This window comes from Trichosurus vulpecula, chromosome 2 (assembly GCF_011100635.1).
Source record: "Trichosurus vulpecula isolate mTriVul1 chromosome 2, mTriVul1.pri, whole genome shotgun sequence".
Lineage (NCBI taxonomy): Eukaryota > Metazoa > Chordata > Mammalia > Diprotodontia > Phalangeridae > Trichosurus > Trichosurus vulpecula.
In genome coordinates this window covers 50,849,394-50,875,147 of record NC_050574.1, presented here as the reverse complement: position 1 = coordinate 50,875,147, position 25,754 = coordinate 50,849,394, and the positions used below count along the sequence as shown (strand labels likewise).

The 25,754-nt window shown below is 44.4% G+C and overlaps 1 protein-coding gene across 1 annotated transcript in view; it reads right to left on the bottom strand.

Annotated features, from left to right (window-relative positions):
* The window catches only part of IGSF21 (immunoglobin superfamily member 21), a 339,687-nt gene extending 314,959 nt beyond the window's left edge, over positions 1-24,728 (bottom strand). Inside the window, exons 1-3 of the mRNA XM_036743729.1 lie at positions 24,585-24,728; positions 24,181-24,317; positions 21,673-21,764 (exon numbers count right to left, since the gene is read on the bottom strand). Of these exons, the coding sequence (XP_036599624.1) occupies positions 21,673-21,764; positions 24,181-24,317; positions 24,585-24,728 (373 nt within the window). The remainder of the gene's footprint in view (positions 1-21,672; positions 21,765-24,180; positions 24,318-24,584) is intronic.
* Positions 24,729-25,754: the final 1,026 nt, after the last annotated feature.

Sequence of the window (25,754 nt, the reverse complement as noted above, 5' to 3'; positions counted from 1 at the left end):
TCAGAGAAAGGGGGTGGTTACCATGAAATGTAAGTTGATGGTGGCACTGATGGGTGGTAGAAGGGAGACAAGATTCCAGGAGCTCCAGGAATAGGGGTAGAGGGCACAGGTCAGAAGAGAAGGGCACTGAGGACCCCCTTTCCTTCACTTTGCCCCAGGTGTTTATCCCATGAGATGATGCTGACTTGGCTCTGCTCTAGCCAGTATATTTTGTACCATCGCTGGGTAGAATAAGTCCTCAAGCTGGTATCCTAAGACCTAGTATTGAGCCTCCAACTCTAGCCCTTCCTAGCTGTATAACCTTGGGCAAGTTGCTTGGCCTCTCTTGATCCCAATTTCCTCATCTATAAAATGAGAGGCTTCCACGAGAGCAATCCATAAATGAGCAAGCATTTATTAAGTGCCTCCTGTATGCCAAGTACTGAATATTAGGCCCTGAGAAGGCAAAGTCAAAAATAAAACATTCCCGTTCCTCAAGGAGTTTCATTCAACCGGGAAATACAATATGTATGTCAAGGAACAAGACAAATACAAACACATACAAGTAAATACAAAGCACATGTATATGCATACATAATATGTATATATATATTTATGTATATATATATATTTATGTATATATATATATTTATCCCTAGATAAAGATAGATAGATAGATAGATAGATAGATAGATAAAAGATAGATGGATAGGATAGGATAGAGATAGATGATAGAGAGATAGATAGGTAGATAGATAGATCTAGTAGGCAGGGACAGGGCAGGGACTAGAACTGAGATTCCGTGCATATAGGAATATCCTAACAACCTTTTCTGTAATTGACAATCTTTGTTGTACAGAGCCTTGAGAGATAAAAGTAAATACCAAGAAATTAGAAAGGCTGGAATTATTAGCAGTTGGGAGGGGTCAGATGGCCTCTAAAATTCCCTCTAGCTCTGGAATTCTGTGGTTCTGAACCGTTTCACTGTTCTTAGAGCCTTGGTCTTTTCATCAGCAAAATGGAAACAACCACCTCTGCCCTGTTTCCCTCCTAGGGTCTTCCAGGGTCAACGAGTGAAAGCTCTCTGGTTCAGGAAGGATGATGCTTCTCAAGAGATTCATCCCTAGGTGGATCCTGGCTGCCTCAGATCCCCCGTCTCTCCCTCCCTTCTCCAAGGACAGGAGTGTTGACGCTGGCCTTTAGTAAGCCCATTACCAGGGAGTGTAGACAAGAGCAAACAAACAACTCCTGAGCAGACAGAACCATCTATAACAGTTACACAGTGAGGGCAGGTGCTGAAATAATGTTGCTGACGTCTTCATCGCTCTCCATCCCTCCCCATCATTGGCAGGCTTGTTCCAGCCCAGCAGAGCACAAGATGAGAAAATGCACTTTCTCTTTTGTCTGGATGGTGCCTTTAGCATATAGCACCTAAGAGAGCTGGCAGGGTGTGGCTCAGGCACTGACCCTGTTCTTCTAGATGGTTCTGGGACATGTAGATCTCCAAGACTGGGGAAGAACCAGATCCCGGGATTATTTTTGAGAGGTTAACTCACCCATCCTCCTGTCTTTGGGCAGGTGGATCTCAAAGCCATAGACAATGGAGAGTTGTCTGTTGTTTTCTCCATGACTAAAGCAGTTCAGGGGAGAAGTAGCTGGGTGAGTGTGCAAAGAGCAAGCCTTGGAGCCAGGCAAATCTGGGTTCAAATTCTGCACCTGGCATTTCTGGCTGTTGTCACCCTGGCCAAATTCCCTAATACCCAAGTGTTCCAGGCAACTCTCTAAGAGAGCCCTATCCCTGACACATATTGGCTGTGGGGCTCTGGGTAAGTTAACTGACTCCTCAGTGTTCTATTTCAGTGGTGAAAAACTCAAACAGAAACAGAACCCTGACCCCAACCTTTACATTAGGATCCCTCCTGGCTGCATATTGACTCAGAAAACCACATATTAGCATTATTTATGTTCTATTGTATTTTATTTATTTTGTGAAGTATTTCCCAATTACATTAGAATCTGGTTCCAGCTGGATATTTGATACCTGTATTCTAGGCAATTGTCTTGGCTATAAAATGGCATAGCTGTATTGGTAGAGGTTTCTGGAGTTCCCTTCAAAGCAGGGAATGTGGAGGGGAGGTTAGAAAGGATGCAAATGTTCTACTACAACTTGGGGAGGGGCATCGAGAGGTTACATAACTGACCCAGGAAGTATAGAACCAATATCAAAGGCACAATTTGAACCCTTCCTGACTCTGAGGCTGCCTCTCCATCCACTCTACCAGCTGCCTCAGTCTCTCCTGTTTTAGAGACTGCTCATGGAAGACTCCAAAGTTGAGAAAACTTATCAATGTGGGGGGGGGGTAATAACTCAAGTCCTTATTAGTCAGTCAACATCCTTTTATTTGTATTAGTATATGAATATTATATAAGTTATTCATCTTTGCTGAGGGCTATGCTGTTTCATGCTCATCAATGAGTCCACTAGGGAAAGAAATCACATAGTATTCAGACTCACAGAATCAGAGTTAGAAGGGAACTTAGAGATCATCAAATGTGACCCAGACTTGACCAACAAGTCCCTTCTGCAACATCCCTGACAAGTGACCATAGGACCTCTGCTTGAAGACCTCCAAAGATGGGGGGATTACTACCTCCCAAAGCAGCCTATTCCACTAGGGGTTGGCTATAATTGTTAGGAACATCTTCCTCCTATCAAGCCTCAGTCTACCTCTCTACCCCTGCCCTCTCTACTCCTGATTCTACTGTTTGGGACTAAGCAGAAAAGTCAAATCCATTTTTCTTTGTGTCAGCCCTCGTGGCCCTTCTAAGTCAACCCTTCTCCAGGATAATCACTCCTGTGTGTTCATCAGAATTCCCTGGAACTCCTTTAAGTTTCCTATGTGCATGAGTGGGTGAGGCCAAAACCACCCAGAGCGCAAAGATGGCTGTCCCATTGCCTGATCAAAGCCAATCCATGCTTTCAGGGCTGTCCTAAAGGAGAGGGGATGAGGGTAAGAAAGATGGGCATCTACTCTAAGAGGACTAGCTGGGGACTCAGACCAGGATGCCTCAGTCAAGGTATTAGACCTTATACAAGACCTTAATTATTAAAAACATTAGCTCTATTCTTCCTGGGTGTTCAGAGCACTGTCAGTATAAATAACAATAACAGGGAGGCTGATTCTCTGATCCAAATCTGTGATACCCTCCCTCCTTCCTCTCCACATCTTCAGACCCATCCCAGTATTCAAGGCCACGCTCAGGTACCATCTGCTGCGGGGAGTCTTCCCAGACCACCCCAAGCCATGGGAATCTAGCTCTTCTCAAGCTTCTGGTTATACTTCCAGTCATGAAATTTAGCATTTACGTATTGTCTCCTTGTCTCAGCTGTGTTCCTCTCCTAAGCTATAATGTATGAAAGGTGATTTATTATTCATAATAATAATAATATTAACTCATTTCTCTTATACTTTATGGTTTGGAAATCACTTTCATCCCATCTATCCTAGGTGGCTAGTAGTGTAAATACTATTCTCCCCATTTTACAGATGAATAAACTGAGACTTGGAGAAGGGAAGTTAAGTTTCCTAAGATCTCACTGTCCATTACAGAAAAGGTGGTAGCCTGAATTGTTGTTTGGAGATTGTTATATCCATGAAATCTCAAGTCTAGTCCCTGTCTCTGCTTACTAGATCTATCTATCTATCTATCTCTCCATCTCTCTCTCTCTCTCTCTCTCTCTCTCTCTCTCTCTCTCTCTCTCTCACTCCATCCCTCTCCATCTATCTATCTATCTATCTATCTATCTATCTATCTATCTATCTCTATCCATATCTATCTATCTATCTATCTATCTATCTATCTATCTATCTATCTATCTCTATACGCTCGATGATCTCCTAGGTCCCCTCCAGATCTTAAAGTAGGATCTGCTTTCCTGCACGAAGATGGAAGGGGATGAATATTTATATAGCACCTACTATGTGCTAAGCTCTTTTTATAAATATTATCTCATTTGATACTCAAAACACCTCTGTGAGGTAGACGTTATCATCTCCATTTTACATCTGAGCAAACTGAGGCAAACAGAGGTTAAGTGACTTGCCTAGGGTTACGTAGATTCTAAGTGGCTGAGGTCAAATTTGAACTCAGGTATTCCTGATTACAGACCCAGCACTCTACCTACTTAGCCACCAGCTGCATACCTAGGGGGCAAATCACATCCCGTCTCTGGACCTCAGTTTACCTTCCAGTAAAAATGAGAACTTTCGGCTAGATGGAGCTCCCAAACCCTGTGATTCCCTTCACTGAGATCTGCCTTCTAACAATTTCTTCTCCAAAGTGGCTTTGCACAGTGTGTAGTTGTGCTCTGTGGAGCAGGAACAGCAGAAGCTGACTATTAAACAGGCCAGTCACTGACTGTTATATGGCAGCATTCTCCACGGCGCTGTGAGCACTGGGAAGTTGCTGGGGCAGGCTGTCTGCAGTGCCATCACCTTACTCAAAGGGAAGTGACTCATCCAAGGTCACCTGCTGAGGCAGGGTCAGGAAAAGGATGCAGGATTTGGAGACAGAAGATTTGAGTTTAAATACCACATCAGCAACTTCAGCTGCCTGTGTGACCCTGGGCAATCATAACCTCTGGGGATCTCCCTCTTCTCTTCTATAAAGAGACTGGAAGATCTCTAAGGTCACTTTCCAGCTCTATTCAATCAACTCTCTATTACCTCCAGGATTAAATATAAAATCTTCTGTTTGGCTTTTAAAGCCCTTCACCATGTAGACCCTTCCTATCTTGTCAATATGCATATTCTTTGCTGCCTTCCATATACTTTATGATCCAGTAACACTGGTCTTCTTGCTGTTCCTCAAAATCGGCACATGCCACCTCCCACCTTTGTGCATTTTCTCTGGCTGTCCCCGATGCCCATAATTCCATTCCTCCTCATTTCTGCCTGTTTGCTTCCCAGGAATCCTTCAAGACTCAGCTAAAATCCCACCTTCTGCAAGAAGCCTTTCCTGATGCTCCCCCCCACCCCCCCGCCGCATGCTAGCGTCTTCCCTCTATTGATTATTTCCAATTTATCTTGTCTACATATTGCTTGTATATAGTTGTTTGCATGTTGTCTCTCCCAATAGACTGAGAACTCCATAGCAAGGACTGTTTTCAGCTTTCTTTACATCTATGTCTATCTATCTATCTATCTATCTATCTATCTATCTATCTATCTGTCTGTCTATCTATCTATCTATCTATCTATCTATCTATCTATCTATCTATCTGTCTATCTATCCTTGGCACACAGTAGGTGATTAATAAATGTGTAACTGAATCCTCCAATGTTGAGGCTCCCAGTCTTTAAAATTCTGTTATCCACATTCAATGGCCTCTTTGCAAACCAAATGGTCCCTCTTGATAAAGAGGATAGGATAAGGGGAATATTGTAAAGAACTGCACACAATACTGGCCAGGTCTCACCTTGAGAATAAAAGAGAATTAAAGAAGGCTGAAAACAGAAAAGGACCCTTCTTTTGGTCTAGACCTATGTTTTCATTAATAGAGAGCAGGAAGCCTTAACCTTTGGGGTGTCCTGGACCCCTTTGGAAGTGTGGGGAAGTCTATGGAACCTTTCTCAGAAGAATATTTTTAAATGCATACAATAAAATGCATAGGAATAGAAAGGATACTAATTATGTGGAAAATATAATTGTTGGCATACTTTTCCCATCCAAGTTCAAGGACTCCTTGAAATCTCTTCATGGATCCCCCTTTGGTGGTACGAATTCCTGGTGCAGAGAGCTCTGTGAGGAAATTGTCTCCTAGTGCAGACTAGCACCTCTTCTTCTGAGGTGTGTTGAGAGGCATTCTTGAGGTACTGAGATGTTAAATGACTTGCCTGTGCTTACACAGTCATTAGGTGTCCAAAGAAAGGATCTTAGAGCATAGAATATTAAAAATGCAGACTACTAAAATAAAAAAGAAGTTAGAATACAGAATTTCAGAACTGGGAGGGACATTAGAACATAAAATTTCAGAATTGGAAGAGATGTTAAAAACAGAAAGTTGGAACTAGAAAGAACCTTAGAGCACAGAATGTCAGATCTAGAAGAAACCTTTGAATAAAGAATGTCAGTAAAGTATATAACATCATACCTGGAAAGAACCTTAGAACATAAATTTCAGAACTGGAAGAGACCTTACAACACAAAATGTCAGAACTGGAAGGAACCTTGGAACATGAGAGATAGAAGGGATGTAGAAAAAAATAATTTTAAAATACAGGATGTCTGAGCTAGAAGGCACCTTGGTGGTGTTCATTTTACACACATGGACATCTAGTTCCAAAAGAAGTGAATCAATTTGCTAATGCCACACAGCTGATTGGGGCAGAGTCAGGATGGGAATCTTGACTCTGGCTCTGGTGCTTTCTCCAGTGCACTACATTTGTTGTTCTTGTCATTCAGTCATTTCTAACTTCATGAACCCATTTGGGTGGTGGTGTTTTTTTGACAAACTTACTAGAGTGGTTTGCCATTTCCTTCTCCAGCTTATTTTACAGATGATGAAACTGAGGCAAACAAGGTTAAGTGACTTGCCTAGGGTAATGCAGCTAGTAAGTGTCTGAGTATCTGTCAGCAAGACCAGAGTTCACATCCGGCCTCAGACTTAGACTACAGTTCCTTGCCTGTAATCCTTTTAGGTGAGGCTAAACTCAGTCAGAGGCAGAAGAATAGACCAACTGATGTCTGAAACTCCCTTCCAGTTCAGGACTGCATTAGTGGACAGCTCCACCCCTCCCCTGTGGAGAAACAACATGTAGACCTGCCCAGCCTTTGGTCCTCCAACTAATAAGTTCCTCTGCAAATATGTACTAGCTACATTAGCTGCATTGATAAGCTTACATGATGTATTACACTTTATTAGCCAGTACTTGTCCCTCTGTTTGGACTTCCAAAGCATTTCTATAAATTACAGCTGGGATATTTATTGTGTCTGTGCTGAGCTGACATGGGTATGTTTAGCAGCATTTCCCCAGCTGCTGTAAAGTTTAATTCCTCGTTAAAGGCTCATTGGACTCTCTCCCTTGAAAACGCCAGCATTCTCCAATGCAGAGAGGACTGTCTGTTCTGGGGTGCAGGGGGTCGGACATCTTCTAACAACCCGGAGGAGCCTACGTGGGAAGAAGGGAACAGAGGCTAGTGGTGGTGAAAGGGAGGATAGTCTGGGTTTTATGTCTAGTTTTCACATGGCTGGTTTTGCCATTAACTTTGAATGCCTTTGTGTGCCTATAAAGTTCCCAGCAGTAGTTTATGGGAGAGGTTGGTCTCTGAGCTATTGGTGGCATCCGCCATGTTATAGGCGGCTCTCGATTATTCAGCACTGGAGTGAGACTCAGAAGAAAAAGACTTTTGACCAACCGTGAATTGCCAACTGCCTGGCTTTGTGCCATTGGGGAAGTCAAATCACTTTACCTCCAGAATGATTGGTTTGTTCACTTGTAAAAGTGGGATAATCAACACTGAACTATCTCTTTCATGGGATCATGGTGAGGAAAGGGTCATAGACACATTAATGGTTACTACTCACTATCTCTATGGACCTAGGAAAATCACTTACCCTCTTTGGGCCTCAGTTTCCTCATCAGTAAAATGAGGTCTGACTAAATGGCCTTTGAGGTCTCTTTGAACTCTAAATCTATGATCCTATGATACTTTGTGAGCTGTGATCATCATTATTATTATTATCACCATGCCAAAGTCTCCAAAGAGTTAAAGTAGTGGGTCACCCAAAGGGCCAACAGTCAGCATGATGGGTGTGATTAGGCTGCCAAAGGTTAACAACAAAACAAAAGTGGAGTCAAAGATATCATCAGAGAAATTGAATAGATGACCAACGAGTAGCCTGTGTGATCTTCCGTAATGCACTCAATGTCAAGAATTTCAGAGGAAGCCCTCTCCCCACTCCAGTAGTGGGTGGGTCACTAAGCATGTATTAAGCCAGGCACTGTGTTAAGTGCTAGGGACAGAAAGGTAAAGGACAGTACCCACTCTCAAGGAATCTAGTGGGGGTTCCAAGAAGCAAACTGCTATATACAAACAAGACATATACAGGTTAAACAGGAAGTGATCAACTGAGGGAAGGCTTCCTGTAGAAATGGGATTTTAGCTGAGAATTGAAGGAAGCCAAGGTAGCCAAGAGGCAGAGGTGAGGAGAGAGAGCATTCTAGGCATAGTGGAATGGCCAGAGAAAATGACCATAGCTGAGAGTCTTTTTGGAGAACAGCAATGAGGCCTGTGTTAATAAACGGCAGAGTCCATGGGTATGAGTAAAGTGTAAGAAGACTGGAAAAAGGGTGGGGATGAGCAGAGCTCCTATGGAAGATGATAGGAAGAAAGTCATGGACAAGATGAGAAAGGGTGGATGGGTTGCAATCAGAACTAGTGGAGGGAATCTCCACATTGATGAGATCACAGATCTATTGAATTATCTGATTAATTGTCAAGATGATTAGATATCTTCTAGCCCCTACCAAAGGATCCTAAATCACCCTAAGAACAAGTCAGCTAGGTGGTGAAGTGGATAAAGCACTGGGCCTGGAGTCAGGAAGACCTGAGTTCAAAGCTGGTCTCACACACTCACTAGCTGTGTGACCTAGGGCAAATCATTAACCTTTATCTACCTTAATGTTCGCATCTATAAAATGGGGATGATAATAATAGTACCTACTTCCCAGGGTTGTGAGGATCAAATGGGATAATATTGGTACTAAGTGCTTACTACAGTGCCTGGCACACAGTAGGTACTACATAAATGTTACTTATTGTTATTATGTCACTTCCTTTCTCTGTTCTCAGTTTCTTCTTCTGTAAAAATAATGTGGATGGATTAGATGAGTCTCTGGAGTCTCTTCTAGCATCAGCTCCAGAGTACAGATGGACCTCTGAGGCTATCTGGTATAACCGCCTCATTTAAAGATGAGGCCCAGGGGAGTTGAGTGATTTTCCCAAGGTCATCTAGATAGCATTAGAGATAGAATTAGAATTCAGGGGTTCTGATACCAAGCCAACATTCTCTCTGCTGTACAACACTGCCTCCCATATCTAAACGCTTTGAATATTAGTGACTTCCCTGATGGGGGCTCCAGATGTTGTTCCCCTGTCTATCCAGCCCTAATATGTATCCCTGACCTACTTGGTGAGCTGAAGGATGTCACTGTATCACATAGGAGGGGAGAGGATTCTGATCTCAGAATCAGAAGACCCAGATTCAAATCTGGCTTCAGATACTTACTAGCTGTGTGACCCTGGGCAAATCACTTTACTTCTCTGAATTTAATTTTCCCGATCTGTAAAAAATGAATAATATTGGCACCTACCTCACAGGACCATTATATGAAATGAGATCATGTATGGTAAATGCTTGCAAACCATAAAGTGCATATAAATATAAATGTTAATTATTATTGCTCTCTGTATAACGTAGAGGAGATAGTATAGATAGCCAATCAAGGTCAAAGACAGTGAGTCCAAGAATAGCAGCTGGGCTCAAGGACTCAGTATCCCCAAGGTTCTCAAGCTTCCAGCAAGCTCTGATCCAGGGACCTGGTTTGACTCAGGTTCCAAAGACACCAGCACTCTCTGTTGTGGTTTGGCAGTCTGGCCCAGTCTTGTCTCCCCAGCTGAGATGCTTTGCTGCCCTAGGTTTTATTTTGGGTGGCTGGCCATCTGCTCCCTATTCACGGACTAAGGTGTGGAAGATCAGTCAGCTGGGTGGCCCTCAGGGCACTGGACTATAGCTACTATCTCTACATCTCCCTGACCCAAGACCCTCTGGGTATCTCAGAGCCAAGGGAGGAGGCTGCTTTTCTTCACAGCCCTGTGGGACAAGGTGGCTAAATGCCCAAGACAGTGGGGTGGTCTTTCCTCTGACCCTGATTTCAGCAAGCACCATCTGTTTGGGGCTGCCCCTCCACCGGAAGCTTCCCCCATCTGGATGGGCAGCTGTGCTGCCTACTAATGAGGACTCCTAGCAAGGCCACAGCCAAGGCACCATGCAGGTCGGGCAGAGGCCTTAACTGACCCATCTGGGTAAAGAGCTAATAAGCCCATGAAATTTGCATATATGCAAACAGGGCTCCATTGTCTTCAGAGCAATTAGCATTTCCTAATGCCTGGCTGGACAATTGGGTTTGGCAGTTCTGTCTGGGATCTCAGGAGTTTTTAATCTTCTAAGCTCAGACCTCTTCTCCTTTCTGTAGAATTCAGGTTTGATGGGAAGATAGTGAACCCTGGGCTGGGAGCTGGGAGCTGGGGTTTCAAGAGAGGGGGAGATGTAGAGCAGGGCACCCCCCGGCCCGAATCCTGAGACCTGTGCTTGGGGATTTGGCAGGGAACCTGGCCCCTCGGCCCACTGCTAGAATCAAAGCTTCATAGAATGTCAGAGCTGGAAAGGATGGAAGAACATAGAATGTCAGTAAAAGGAACCTTCGAACACTGAAAGCCAATTCTAAAACAAAACTCAGGATACAGAAGATCACAATTGGAAAAGACCTTAAAACAGAAATCTGGGAGGAACTTTAGGGGGATGATTATCCTACACTCACTTCTTCTTTCTCTCTCATCTTCAATTTCTCTCTCTCTCTCTCTCTCTCTCTCTCTCTCTCTCTCTCTCTCTCTCTCTCGCGCTCTCTCTCTCTCATCTCTCTCCCATTTCCTTCCGTGATGCCTACAAACATGCCCGCCTCCCTCATCCTTAAAACAACAGCACAGACTTTCATTTGACCCTACCATTCCCTCAAAGTATCATCTTATATTTCTTCTTGCTTTTACAGCTAAAGTCCCAGAAAGAAAAAGAAAAAAAAGCTGTCCACATTCATTGCCTCCATTTCCTCTCCACACTTACTTCTCAACCCTTTGCAATCTAGCTCCTGACCTCATCACTCAGCTGAAACTGCTCTCTCCAAGGTTACCAATGATCTCTTAATTGCCAAATCTGATGGCCTTTTCTCAGTGCTCATCCCTCTTGACCTCCTTGCAGCATTTGGTAATGCTGACTACCCCCTCCCTCCTGGATACTTCCTCTTCGATGAGTTTTCATGACATTGCTTTCTCTTGGTTCCCCTCCTACCTGTCCAGCTGCTCCTTCTCAGCTTCCTCCCCCTAAGTTATCCCACTCCCTAATTGTGGGTGGATCCCAAGGCTCTGTCCTAGACCTCTTTCTCACACACATTCTTTTTCAGACATCTCACCGGCTCCTGAGGGTTCAACTATCATCTCTATAAAAAAACTACTCCAGAATTATAATCATATAAATTGATAATCTTGGGATCATTCTCAAATCTTCCCTCTCCCTCATTTCTCTATGTCCCCATCAGTTGCCACCTCTTCTTATGGATTATCTCTCTCCATCCTCTTCTCTCCATTTACACCCCTGCTATACTTCTGCATTCCAGCCTACACCTCCCACTGGTCATTCCAACTCTCGTCCTTCCCTGGGCTTCGGAATGGTGTACCCAGACCCACCCAGCTACTGCTACTCCCTGGTTATCTTTGTCTCTTCAGTGCTCCCTAATTCCCATCTGGGAACAATGAAGAGGAAGTATCAATCAGTCAGTCCATGTACAATCCCAGTGACACTGGCCTCCTCATTGCTCCTCACACAAGACACTGCATCTCTCGAACCAGACAGTTTCTTTAGCTGTCCCCCGTACCTGGAGCCCTCTTCCTCCTTATCTCAGCCTCCTGGCTTCAAGTCCCAGCTAAGATCTCATTATCTACAGGAAGCCTTTCCCAATCTCCCTTAGTTCTAGCTAGCACTTTCCGTCCATTAATTATTTCCTTTTTAATCCTATATGTATATATATATATATATATATATATATATATATATATATATATATATATATATATATATATGTCACAATTTTTTTGCTTGTTGTCTCCCCCATTCCATTGTGAGTTCCTCAAAGGGAAGGACCATCTTTTGCCTCTCTTTGTATCCTCAGCACTTAGGACACTGCCTGGCACATAGTAGGCACTTAATAAACGCTGATGACTGACTGACTCCCAATCACTATTCCTTATGACTTTTCTGGTCAGTTACATGTGCTTACAAAGAATTTAAGCTCCTGAAGGGCAGGAACTGCCTTGCTTGTTATGGTTGTATTCCTGTCCAACACAGTGCTTGGCATTTGGTTAGCACTTACTAAGCTCTTCTCCTCCCCATTCATTTTATCCAAATTCAGGTCCTTATCCCCTTGTTTGAAGGCTGTTGCAATGATCTCCTAATTGGCCTCCCTGCTGCCAGTCTGCCACCTCCCCAATCCAACTTTCACATTGCTGCCAAATTTACATTCTTAAACAGGCCATTCCCCCTTCAAGGAACTCCAGTGGCTCTCCTTTTGGGATAAAATACAGACTCTTCTGTATGGCCTTTAGAGTTCTTCCCAATCTGACTCCAGTTTGGGTTTTTTTTTCAACCATTTTTGCACAGGGCACCAGGCCTGAAGTCAGGAAGACCTGACTTCAAATTTAGCCTCAGACACTTGCTAGCCGTGTGACCCTGGGAAAGTCACTTAACTCTGTTTGCCTCATTTTCCTCATTTGTAAGATAGGGATAATAATAGCACCTATTTCTTAGGTTGTTATGAAGAACAAATGAGATGAAATTTGCAAAGTGCTATAAGATCATCATTATTACTATTTATCATCATTATCATCATCATCATTAAACTCTCTTGGTCAATCAATGTCTGGTCACATAAGCAGTAAGTAACAGAGCTAGGATATGAATCCAGGTGTCCTGCGATCAAATCCAGGACTCTTTCTCCTTCAGTTTCATTCAATGTCTCTGATCCTCAGTTTCCTCATCTGTAAAGTGGAGACAATGATGCCACTATAACCTTCCTTACAAGGTTGTCATGGCAATCAAATAATATAACGTTTGTAGAGCCTTTTTGAAAACCTTTAAACAAGTCTCTTCTTCTCTGGTCCTCAGTTTCCCTATCTGTAAATTGAGAGGCTTTGGATTAGACAACCTTTGAGGTCCCTTCTAACTCTAAATCTGTGATCCAGTGTCTCATAGGTCAATGTGAAGAAAGTGCTTCTTGAGCAGTGGAAGGCACAGAATTGTGAGTAATTATTTAATTCAAGCCTATTTTTCCTATTCTGTCTCTTCATTGCAAAAAACCTTTCTAGTCTCTTCAACTTTTCCTTTTTCAGGCAAAACCCAACAAGACAACTTTTGGTTTTTCTTTCTTTTCTTTTCTTTTTTTCTCTCTCCCCTTCCTTCTTTCCTTCCTTCTTCCCTCCCTCCCTCCCTTTCTTTCTTTTTCTTTCTTTCTGTTTTTATCCCTCCCTCTCTCTTTTCCTTTTTCCTTCCTATCTTCTTTCCTTCTTCCTTCCTGTACCTTTTTACTTTTCTTTTCTTTATTTCCTTTCTTTTTCTTTCTCTATCCTCTTTCCCTCTTTCTTTATTATTCTTTTTCTCCATCCCTTTCTCCCTCCCTCCCTCCCTTCCTTCTTTCCTTCCTTCCTTCCTTCTTTTCCTCCTTCCTTCCTTCCTTCCATTTCTTTCTTCTCTCCTTCTAGCAGCTAGGTGGCATAATAGATAGTGTTCTAAGACTGGAATCAAGGAGATCTGAATTCAAATCTGGCACCAGATATTTCCTAGCTGTGTGACCATGGGCTATTCACTTCATCTCTGTTTGTCTTACTTTCCTCAACTGCAAAATCAAATAATAGTAGCACCTACCTGGCAGGGTTGTTGTGAGCATCAAATGAGATAATATTTATAAAACTCTCAGCATAGCACCTGGTACATAGCCCCGCACTCTATTTGTCATATAACTGTCTCATAAAAAGATCCTTCTCACCCTGGAGCACCCTTGCAGCCCTGCAGCCCCTTTCTCCCATTGGTGAAGTCCTCCAGGAGCCTTCCTATTGAGGTAGGGCTCACCATCCTGCATTCTCCCAACTACGCTTTTGACTCTGGATTTTGCCCCCATCCCCTCTCATGGGGACCTTCTATCTATCCCAGCCCCCATCCTTTTTATATGTTCTCTTTTCCCATTAGAATGGAGGCTCCTTGAGGGTAGAGACTGTTTTTTTTTTCTACTTCTCTCTGTATCTTCATTGCTTAACGCAGTGCCTGCCATATGATAATCGCCTAATAAATGCTTGTCGAGGTGACTTGATCTGGATTCCAGAACCAGCTCCATTGTGTGAATGATTGCCACCTTGCTTCCTGTTCCAGGCTTCATTTCCCTATCTGTCAAATGCAGAGAAAACCACCTGCCTGACTAATCTTGCTGGGATTTTGTCAGTATCACACAAGATAATGTCTCCAGAAAGCACTTTGGAAGAATACAGAGTGCTCTATGTGTGTACTATGAGGGATTACTATTTTATTAGTATTAAGATAAGGATCTCAAAGCTCACTGATCCAGCAGCCCCAGAACCTCAGGCTCCTTGCTGAGTTGGCTGCCGACTCTATTCATCTCTTCTCAGATACCTCCATGTCAGTTGCCTCTGCCCCCTGGCTCTGATCCTTCCCAGTTACCCTTAGTTCTCTAGTCTGGGAGCAGAGCAACACTTCCCTGAAGCCACCCAGGCTAGGTTTGGTTATAAATAAATATTGCGAAGAGATGCCAGCAAGGGCCCTGGATAGAGAACCAGACGACCTGGGTTGAAATGCCTTTTACTTCTTCTGACTGTGTGACCTTGGGGTAATCACTCCCCCCACAGGGCTTCAGCTTCCTCCTCTGTAAATTGAAGGGGGTGGTCTAAGTAATTTAGGAGGTCCCTTCCTAGCTCTAGCTACAGAGTTCTATTTTTAAAAATTATTTGATTGATGCATTTCTTAAACATGAACAAAAATTTCCCCAGTATCTCTCTTCCTCCTCCCAGAGAACCACCCCACATAACAAATAATATTTTTAAAGATGAAAAAGAAAAGAAAAAATAGAAAAAGAAGAGAAAAACCCAGTAAAATGAATCAATACATTAAGTCTGAAAATATGGGTAATGTCCCACACTCTACAAAGGGGTAGGGTGGGGATGTCTTCTCCCATCTCTTTTCAGAGCAGTTCTTCACCTGAGGGCTGTGAACTTTAAAAAAATTTTGAAAACTGTCTCTCAATAGAAATTTGTTTCCTTTGTAATCCTATGCATTTTATTTTATGCATTTAAAAACGTGATTCTGAGAAGAGGTCCAAGGATTTCACTGGACAACTGTCAGGTGATCTGTGACCCAAATAATTTTAGAACCCCCAGATTAGAGCTAGAAGGGACCTTCTGGTCCAAGCTCTTCATTTTGCAGATGGAGAAACTGAGGCCCAGAGAGATTCATAGGATTATACATGATTCCTTTGGTCCTATTAAGGTATTCCCTCCGAGAGTGTTCTGTGGTCAGGACCCCACCCTAAAGAGGTGGTGTACACAGGTGATGGGTGCCCTGGAACCTAGGCTGAGGCAGAGAAATCTTGCTCTTTCAGGAGGGTGGCCAGCCTCTGGCCCCCGACTAGCATTTTCAGTTCCTGTCCAGGAGAGGAAAGGTGTGCAGAGGGGGTGATATTCAATTGGGGCTGTGCCAGGTCTCAAATGGGCACCAGTCCAAAGGACAAGACCCAAGGGGAGACAGTAACTACCTCCCCCTCTCCATTACTCTGCCATATCCGCCTGATTCCCACTTCTAAGCTCGGTGGAGGGCTATAGGAGAAGAATAAAGGGGAGAGGAGAGAGGAGACCAGAAGGGTAAAAAGAATTACCTCCATTTCTAGTGACTTAAGGTTTTACAGGGTGCTTTCCTGAGAACCACCTCGTGAGATAGACAATGGCTAATGTTGTCATCTTCCTTTTAGAGCTGAGAGAATTGAGGCTTTGAGAGCCACAGAATCACAGACTTGGGGATGCTGGCAGCTGCCTAATTCAGCCCATACCTGAAGGGAATCCTCATTATAATATTTATACCCAATAAATGGTTTAAAACTTGCCTGTGGCATTCATTGGAAGCCCAGGCTTTCTGTCCCTAAATCCAGAGTCCTTTCCATGTACCACTCGGATTATATTACTCTATTATGTTCTCAGTAATAATAGCTACCATTTATATAGAACTTTAAGGTTTACGAAGCACTTTACATATCCTATTTCAATTTTCTTGGCTTATATCAACCCTGGGAGGTAGGTACTATTATCTTCATTTTTACAGGGAAGGAAACTGAGGCAGACAGAGGTTCAAGTGCCTTGCCCAGGGTCACACAGCTAGTGGGTGTCTGAAGTAGGATCTGAACTCAGGTCTTCTTCACTCCAGGTATGGTACCACTCTACTACCCTTGACCTAAAGCTCCCCCTGATTCCATTCCCAGGAGTGGATCCATCCAGTTGCCCCATCCAGGTACTGTGGTTAAGGAGAGAATAATAACTGTCCTTGATTAAGCCAATTTAAAGTTTTCAAAAGCACTTTATTTTATGATTTCACGAGTCTCACTACAACCTTGCAAGGGTAGCAATAAATAAGAGGTTGCATTTTCCTTGTAAAAGGTTTGCAAAGCACTTTATATGTATTATGTCACTAGATTGTCCCTACAGCCCCATGAGGTAGGTGCTATTATCACCCCCATTTCACAGATGAGGAAACTAGGGTTCAGAGAAGTAAGGAGTGAAGGGATTTAGAATTTAGGGGCAAGATTTGAACCTAGGTTTGCCTGGCTCCCAGCCCCCAAGCTCTTAACTACACAATTCTGCAACCCCAAAGTGCCTAAAGCATCTGGATAAGGGCCTTTCTCAAATGTTGAGATTACAGGATTTAGAATTGGAAGGGTTCTTTTAATTATACTTCTTTGTTTAGAGCACTGAAGCAGGAGGCATTAAGGAAGACACAAGCCCAGAGCCTTAAAGCAGAAAAGACCTTAGAATTCAATAGAGCTCACCTCTCTCATTTTACAGAGGAGGAAACTGAGGCCAGGAGCAATGAAATTATTTGCTAGAGGTAATACAGATATGAAGTGGCAGAGCTAGGATTGAACCTAGGTCTTCTGAATCCCCAGTTCACCCCTCCTACCTCACCCTCCCTGACCTGAAATCACCAAAGCCTATTCCCAAATACTGACTTAGTGAGGAGTCATGACTTGATTCCCCAGACACTGTATTAGTGATGAGTTCAGGACTTGAACCCAGGACTCCTGGCTACAAGCCCAGTGCTCTTTCTGCACTGCTCAATGACTGAGTGTTGGTGGATTGATCCAGATTGGTCACTCATGGGCCTTTCCGCAGTACAGTAAAGGGATCCTTTAGTGATCAGGTTTGCCTTCTTCATCTCGATGGTCCAGGTTTGACATTGTCCTGCATCCCCAGGGCACAGCCCCTACTGGACTGAACTGGGGTGGGGTGGTGGTGGGGCAGATTTTATAGGTGTAGACCAACAAATGGTCTACACCTATAAAACCATCCTAGGGGTGAGGTTTGGCTCCAGGCAGTCACCCAAAGTGAACAATTGATCTGCAGATCGCTCAGGGTGCCCATCAACTTCTCCATCGATTCCAAAGGTGTTGGAGCAGGGAGGAATCCTTTGGTCAGGACAGTTAAAAGGAGAATTGAGCAGGAGAAGCAATGAACAGCCCTTCAATCCTCCACTGCAGAGGACAAGCCAATAACTGTTTATTGAAAGGCACTGGCTGCCAATTCCCCGGCCCCGTGTACAGTCTGTGTGTAGCCTAATGTGTTTGCCTAAATGCTTATGTCTCTGATAAGAGGCCTGGGGAGAGGAGCTGATCCTGCCAGAGTAATTAAGCCTCAAACAGAGAGCAGGCCAGCCTAAGGCTAGACATTGAGAAGAACTGCCTGGTGGGAAGCGGGTGTTGGTTATGAGATGTTCTGCCTGGGGAAATCTTTATGGCTCTATCTACAGAGCCCCCTAACATCTGCTCCAGTCCATCCAGAATATAGCAGCAAACCATTTGGTGAGAACAGCCCCAAATTCAACTTTTCCAGATGTTTGATATCCTGGAAATAAAAGCAAAGCTTGTGTGTGTGTGTGTGTGTGTGTGTTTGTCTGTCTGTCTCTGTCTGTGTGTCTCTGTTGCTGAGAAGGAAGCAGTGAGAATGGTCTGGGAGATGGTCAATTTCCTGTCTCTTGAGTCCCCATCTATTGACAGGGGCCTAGAACCAAGACAAAGCTCTCCAGAGAGGCTACTCAGACCTAGAAGGTGGTCATCTGAAAGGAGTATAAAGGTCAAACCAGAATTTCCTAGACAAGACCTTCATGGGTTCCATTTTAACCCAAACCATAATTTAAATCACTTCAATTCAATTGGATCCAATTTGATTCAATTCGATTGAATTCGACTGGGTTCAATTAAATTTAATTCCACAATGATTTATTTATTACACAACACTCCTTGTTTTCAAGGAACTTAGGGGAAAGGGAAAGAGAGCAAAACATCCATAATTAAGTAAATATGAAGTATATAGAAAGTAATTTGGGAGAAAGATCTAAAACCTCAGTTAGTGGGAATTGAGAAAGGCCTTTGTATCAAAGGGAGCACCTGAGTTGAATTTTAGAGGTGGCTGGGAAGGGAAGGGAGGGGAGGAGAGGAAGGGAGTATATTCCTGGCATAGAGACTGCAACCAAGATGTCCTGTACCAGGAACAGCAGATAGCCCAGTCAGACCTGGAAAATAACGTGTAATAGGAAATGTCTTGCAAAGCGGAGCCAGATTCTGAAGGACTTTAAATGCTAACTAAGGGAGTTTGTATTTTATCCTGAAGGCCATGGGGAGCCACTAGAGTTTTCAGAGCAAAGGAACATGTTCAGACCTGTGCTTTAGGAAGACTATTTTGCAAGAGATGCCTTGGAGGAAGAATCAACCAGGCTTGGTAACCAATTGAACATAGGGAGCTAGGGAGGGGACAGAAGAGGGGACAGCCCCGAATTCGGCTGCAGAGCCAAGTGATCGGAAGGATGGTGGTGCTCCACAGAAAAAAGAAAGGGAGGAGAAGCAAAATAGAAGGAATTCCATTTCGGATATGTTGAGTTTAAGATGCTTATGAGGCATGTGGATGGCAGTGTCCGGCAGGCATTTGGTGACGCAAGGGCCAGAATGGAGACCTCTGAGTCATCTGCATAGGGAGGATAATTGAAGCCATGAAAACTGATGAGATCACTGAGAAAGAGAGAGAAGGGAGGACCCAGGCCAAAAGCAGAGTTAATGATAATCTCATCTATAATTTTAAAGTTCAAAAAGCCCATTACATATAAGGCGTCCCAAAAATCTATCACAGCATAAAACTGAATTTAAGACTTTTGGGGTACCAGGTGTATCATTCCATTCCCACTTCACAACTAGCGTGCCTGTTGTACAGATGAGGAACCTGAGGCTGAGGGCTTTTCAGTGACTTGCCCCAAGTCACAGAGCTAATAAGTGTCTCAGAGGGAATTTGAACCCAGGCCTTCCTGACTCTAAATCCAACACTATCCATCATTCTTCCTCAGAGGCCATCTAATCCAATCCCATCATTTCACGGGTAAGGAAATTGAGGCACAAAGAAATTAAGCGACTTTCCTAAGGACACAGAGATAGTAAGTGTCAGAGGTGGGATTGGAACCCAGGCCTTCCTGACTCTGAATCCAGCCTTCCTTCCTCTATGTCATGATTGGGCAGGTCACTGACCCTTTCCTGGCCTTCATTTCCTCATCCACAAAAGGAGGATAAACACGTCTGCATTACAGGTTGGATTCAAGGGAGGCATCTCGCAAACCCTAAAGCATTCGATAAATGATATTTTAGCATTGGGGGAAGGGAAGGGAGCAAGCATGGATTAAGCATCTATTACGTGCTGGGCACTGTGCTTTCTAGATACCGTCTCTGGTTCTCGCAACAACCCTGGGAGGGAAACACTGTTGTTGTTGTTTGGTTGGTTTTCAGTTATGTCCAACTCCTTGTGACACCATCTGGGGTTTTCTTCACAAAGATATTGGAGTGGTTTGCCATTTCCTCCTCCAGCTCATTTTACAGATGAGGAAACTGAGGCAACCTGACCATGACATGCCCATGGTCATGCAGCTAGAAAGTGTCTAAGGCCAGAGTTGAACTCAGGTCTTCCCGCCTCTAGGCCTGAATGCTATTAGGATTCTTTTTTTATAATTAAAGAAACCGAAACATACTAAATGACTTGTCCGGCTTTACATAGGTAGAATAGTATGGACCCTGGAAGGCATGTGAACTCTTCCTGAGAAGCCACAGGGCCCCTTTTTGGGGAGAGAGGGAGAGGAGGAGGTGACTGAACCTGGGCCAGGGCATCACTCTCCCCAGTGCTCCTTCTTCCCCTCCCTTCCAAAACCGCCTTGATGGAGCCGCTAATTTTAGCCAGCCACAAAGTCAGCCTAGGCTTTTAGAAAAGACTGATTTATGTTCTTCCTTAATTGCTTTAAAAAAAAGCATTTCACATCTAGAGAGAGTGAGAGAATGTGTGTGTGTGTGTGTGTGTGTGTGTGTGTGTGTGTGTGCGCGCGTGTATACATATATATATATATATATATATATATATATATATATATATATATATATATAAGGTTACAATTTTAAAAGCCAAATTTTCCAAGGTCTGGCAAGATGGTATTAAGGTTTCCAATTCTTCCTGGCTAGTCTCCCTCCTGCCCTCTCCCCCTATATAACACACCCAACCACATACCATGTCTCTCTCTGAGCCTCAATGTCTATGTCACAGCCTCGTGTGGGAGAAAAGAAAAGGAGGTGGTTTGGGGAGCTCCTGAAATGACGACTTGGCATTTTTCAAACAAGGCTACTGTGTAGTCTGCTAAAATCTCCTTCCTTCAGCACTGACCACCCCCCACCCCATTCCCCTCTGGCTGCTCAAGGCTGAACAGATTATAGGGTCTGCTTTGGCCTATCAGGAGATTCTCCCTACTTAGGATTTCTCGTGCTGTTTCTGTGGAGAAGGGAGGAGTGATGCACCAATCATACCCCTTCTTAACTGGCCAGAAGGTCATAGAATGAATGGCTTCAAGAGACCTTCAGGGTACTCTAGAATAACCCTCTCACCTTCATAGAACCATGGCTGAAAGAGACTTTAGATGAGGCTCTCTTATACAACATGATCCCTTTTTTAAAACAGATTATAACACTAAGGCCCAGAGAGGTTAAGCAATTTGTTTGAGGTCACACAAGTTGACTTTGGGTCTCCTGACTCCAAATCTAACACTGTACCAGTTGTACCAGTTGACCAGGTTGTACCAGTTTTGCTTTCTTGTTCTCTGGTAATTTTTGACCCAGGGGAAGGCACAAGGGTCTGTAATCCATGAAAGGGATCCCAAGCACAACTAATTTTGCTCAAGCCACTGAGTCTCAACTGCTTAAGCTTCGAAAGGTCCCTTGGAGAGGTCATCTACATCTACCTCCTTGCCTCCAGAGAGACCTGGCCCTAGTCTAGTCCTGCCTCTGACACTAGCTATATAACCTTGTATAAGTCACCCTGAATCTGTTTGCTGATCTGTAAAATGGGGATGATGATGCTCCTACTCTCCCCCCCCCACCCCTCACAGGGCTATTGGTGAGAAAAGTACTTAGGAAAACAATGTGCCACACCAATGTAACTTGTTGTTACTACCACCACCACCACCACCACCACCATGACCATCATCATCATCACCATCACCACCACCACCACCACCACGACCATCATCATCATCCTCTCCCTTAGGCCGCTTGTCACTGCACTTGGTTTTGCCCACGGAGAGGAGGCAGTGGCGCACAGCAGAGGCCACTGACCTGAAAGGATGTGATCTCTACAGACTTTTCCTGAAACAGACTGGTGTGCTCCATGCACACTGACCCGCTCCATGCTGACCTCCATGAAGACTGTGGAAACTGCTTTGGCCTGTCTCTCTCATTGTTCCCGCCTCATCCAGTGAACGTATTCATTCTGTTCTTTGAATTTATCCTGTTTGTCTCTGCTATAACATCCTGGTTACTCTTAGATCATGGCTTGAAATGTGCCCTTTCCTCAAAGCACCCTCTCTCCTTGATCGTCTCTACTCGCCCCTCTAGAACCTGACATTCTCCTTCTTAAGTAGCATCTCCCAGGTAGGAGGCTCCATGGATGCTCTTGGCTGTCTATGAAACTAGGCAGTGCAGTGTATACAGCACCAGGACCGGAATCAGGAAGATGTGAGTTCAAATCCTGTCTCAGATACTTACTAGCTGTGTGACTCTGGGCAAGTCATTTCACCTATTTGCCTCAGGTTTCCCCATCTACAAAATGGGGATAGTAACAGCACCTACCTTACAGGGTTCTTGTGAGGATCGAATGAGATAATGCCAGTAAATTTGCTGGCATGTAGTTGGCATTATGCTTATTATGCTTATTCTCTTTCCCACCCCCCACCTTCTCCGTGCCAGGGTCTCGACGATCCCCAATTATCCTTTTAGTCTGACAGAAGACACAATGATACTCTTCGTCTAAAGCTTTTTGAGTTTCTTGGAGACAGAAGTGGTGAGGTAAGTCATTCTCTTGAGTCTAAATTTTGTTGTTGCTCCATCATTTCAGTGGCGCCCGACTCTCGGTGACCCCGTCTGGGGTTTTTCTTGGCAAAGATACTGGGGGGATTTGCCACTTCCTTCTCCACCTCATTTTACAAATGAGGAAACTGAGGCAAATAGGGTTAAGTGACTTGGCCAGGGTCACGCAGCTAGTGTCTTGAGGTCAGATTTAAACTCAGGAGGATGTCTTTCTGACCCCAGGCCCAGCACTCTATGCACTATGGCGCCCCCTAGCCTCCCCTAAGTGTATGAAAAGACAATTCCCCAGATAGGGAGTATCCTCAGACTAGGGTGGGGAGCATGAGAAGACATGGCGTGCCTTAGTCAGGAAGACTCAAGTTCAAATCCTGCCCTGGATCTACTAGCTACGTGGCCCTCGGCAAGTCACTTAACCTTTGTCGGCCTCAGTTTTCTGATCTGTAAAATAGTAGCAATGATATTAATAGCAGTAGTAGTAATAGTGATGGTAGTAGTAGTGGTAATAGTAGTGGTAGTAGTAGTGGTAGTAGTGGTAGTGGTAGTAGTGGTGGTGGTGGTAGTAGTAGTAGTTGTAGTTGTAGTTGTAGTATCTACTTCCCAGGGTTGTCGTGAGGGCCAAATGAGGTAAAACATGTCAAGCACTTAGCCCAGCGCTTGGCCCACAGGAAGCACTACCCAAATGTTGGCTATTATTATTGTTATTAATAATATCAGCCCCTCCCTCAAAGGGCAGTCGTGAGGATCAAATGAGATAATACATGTAAAGCACTCCGCAAACACCAGAGCAATGTGTACACACAGCTCTCGCCGGGAGATCCCACGATTCTATCATCATAATCCTGGGGTTGAATGTGTTGACCTTGGCACGCAGAGTTCCGAGCCAGCCCCAGACTCCACGGATGAGGACGCTCTGGATTGTTCTGAGCTCATTACTGCCCCTGCCAGTCCCCCCTAAACCCCATTCAGCTCAGGCTCTGGGGAGGGGGGCCTAGGGCACACAATCCAGGGACGGAGGTAACGCCGGCAGCCAGCCCCCAGCTAGAGGAACCCAGAACTCCCTCCCCAGAGACACAAAGAAAAGGGGTCAAGCAGATAAAGTGGAGCACTGATGAGCGCAATTCAGCAGGGAAGAGGTGACTTTCTTCTGAGCATTGTGGGTAATATGAAGTGCTTATAATTGGGTTGCCAGAAGTGTTTGTTTTTGAAGTCACACAGACCAGAAAAGGACCCCTGCAGGGACCTGCCATTTCTGCTGTGATGAGGCATTCCCCCCTCAGCCCCCAGTCCCAGATCTACGCCTTCCCGGAAGCCCTATTTTCCCTGCTTGGTTTCAGCGTGACATAGTAGTACTCAGAGTACAAAGAGAACGTACTCGGGAATAAAGAGAACTGAATTCAAATCCAGCTTCTGACACTACTTTCAGGATGTTAGCCCCTAGCTAAATTGTTTTATTGTATTGAGCCTCAGTTTCTTCATCTGTAATAAGGGGTATTGTGTAATCTCCCTCGGTCCCCAGCCTTCTCATGTATAAAACAAAGAAGGGATGAGCTAGGTGCCTTCTGAGGTCTCTTTTGGTTCTAATTGCATGATATTATGATCCTTGACCTTAAAAGCATTCTAGAAACGAGTTATTATAATTTGTTCTTATGGCTGGAGGGAAACCAACTTTTCTACTCCCCAGAAAGCATCGAGTGAAGACGTGGAGAAACCTCCCCGGAGCCAGGCTCCTTTCAAACACTTAGCCGACTCCTGGGCAGCCCCGAGGCGAACCTCCAAGATGTCTCCATTGGGCCAGGCAGGAGGCTGCCAGAGATGGGAGACGGGTAGGGGCATCACTTGGCAAACCTCACAGCCTGTCAAGAGAGGAGCATCAAGGGAAAAGGCCTCCACAGCTGAAATGGGGCGTCCAGGCAGGAAGGTGCCTGTCTTCCCAAGGAAGGAGCTTCTGAGACTCAAGGGCCAGTTCCTCTCCATTCGGCTTCCCCTCCATCCCTGACAGCTCTGCCATTGTCGTTCCCGGTCCAGTTGTCAGATGACATTCACATTTTTGTCCACTTAGTTCCCCTCTACCGCCTCTATCTTCTGGTTAACAGGGCTGTTGGTGCAGGCCAGAGAGGTTGGTCCATGGAATAGGGAAGTAGGGGAGAAGGAAGTTCCAGTCTCTAGGGTTTGGGTCCATTCACAGACCTTGTCCTGGGACTCGATGGCAGTCATCTACCGTGACATCCTGGAGAGAGTCCTGGGCTTGGAGTCAGAGATTCTGGGGTGGAATTTTGGCCCTAACACTTAGCTGTGTCACCTCAGGCAAGTCATTGCTTCTTTGGGCCTCAGTTTCCACATCTGTAAAAATTAGGGGATTTGAATAGATGACCTCTATGGTCTCTTCCATCTCTAGTGCTAAGATGCTATGATCTCAAAGGTTTATTCCAGGTCTGGCATTCTATAATCTGCTCAGGCCATGGTTTCCAAAGTTGACGTATGACCCCAAGGAGTATGTAAACAACTGACTGGTATGGGTCACATCTCATCTTCCCCACAATAGCCAATCACTGGGCTTGCTTATAGCAAGTAGCTAACTCTTACCCTTCACCCATTATGGCCTTTTGGAGTAGTTATAAACTAACCTCACCTGAGCCACTCACAACATTAACTAACACACACAACTCACCCTAACCCTAAACTTGTGCCATTTAGAAGCACCCACTCATATGTACACATGTACACACAAAGACATGCAATATATCCCTAGGAAAAGGAAATATTGCTATGTGTACACAATGAAATAAAGTGGAGACCACTACTCTGGAAAACAGAGTGGTGTTGGGGGTAGAGAATGGACCAGACTTGAGAATCTACCCAGAACTGGGGCGCCTTAGAATTCAGACTACCTCTTTGGGCTTTCTGTGGCTCGTCTGGCAAGTCTGGTGTCTTCACCATCCCTCTCATCAGAAGTGGGCAGCAGCCCCTTAAAACTTACCCATTTCCATATCTCTTCATGGGTCTCAAAAGTCCCTTAATTCATTCTGAGCATGTTGGGAGTAAGGGCTGAGATGAAAAGGTCCTTCCTTATCACTTCTTAATTAGTTCTACCTCCCTAGATTTAGTGTGGCCCCTCCCTGAACTCCCTTTCCCCACTCTCCTTTCCCTCCTGATAGTTCCTACCTTGCAAGGTTGTTATGACCATCAAACAATAATCACTTCCATTTTCCATTATATAACAATTCTATCTCATTTTGCTAG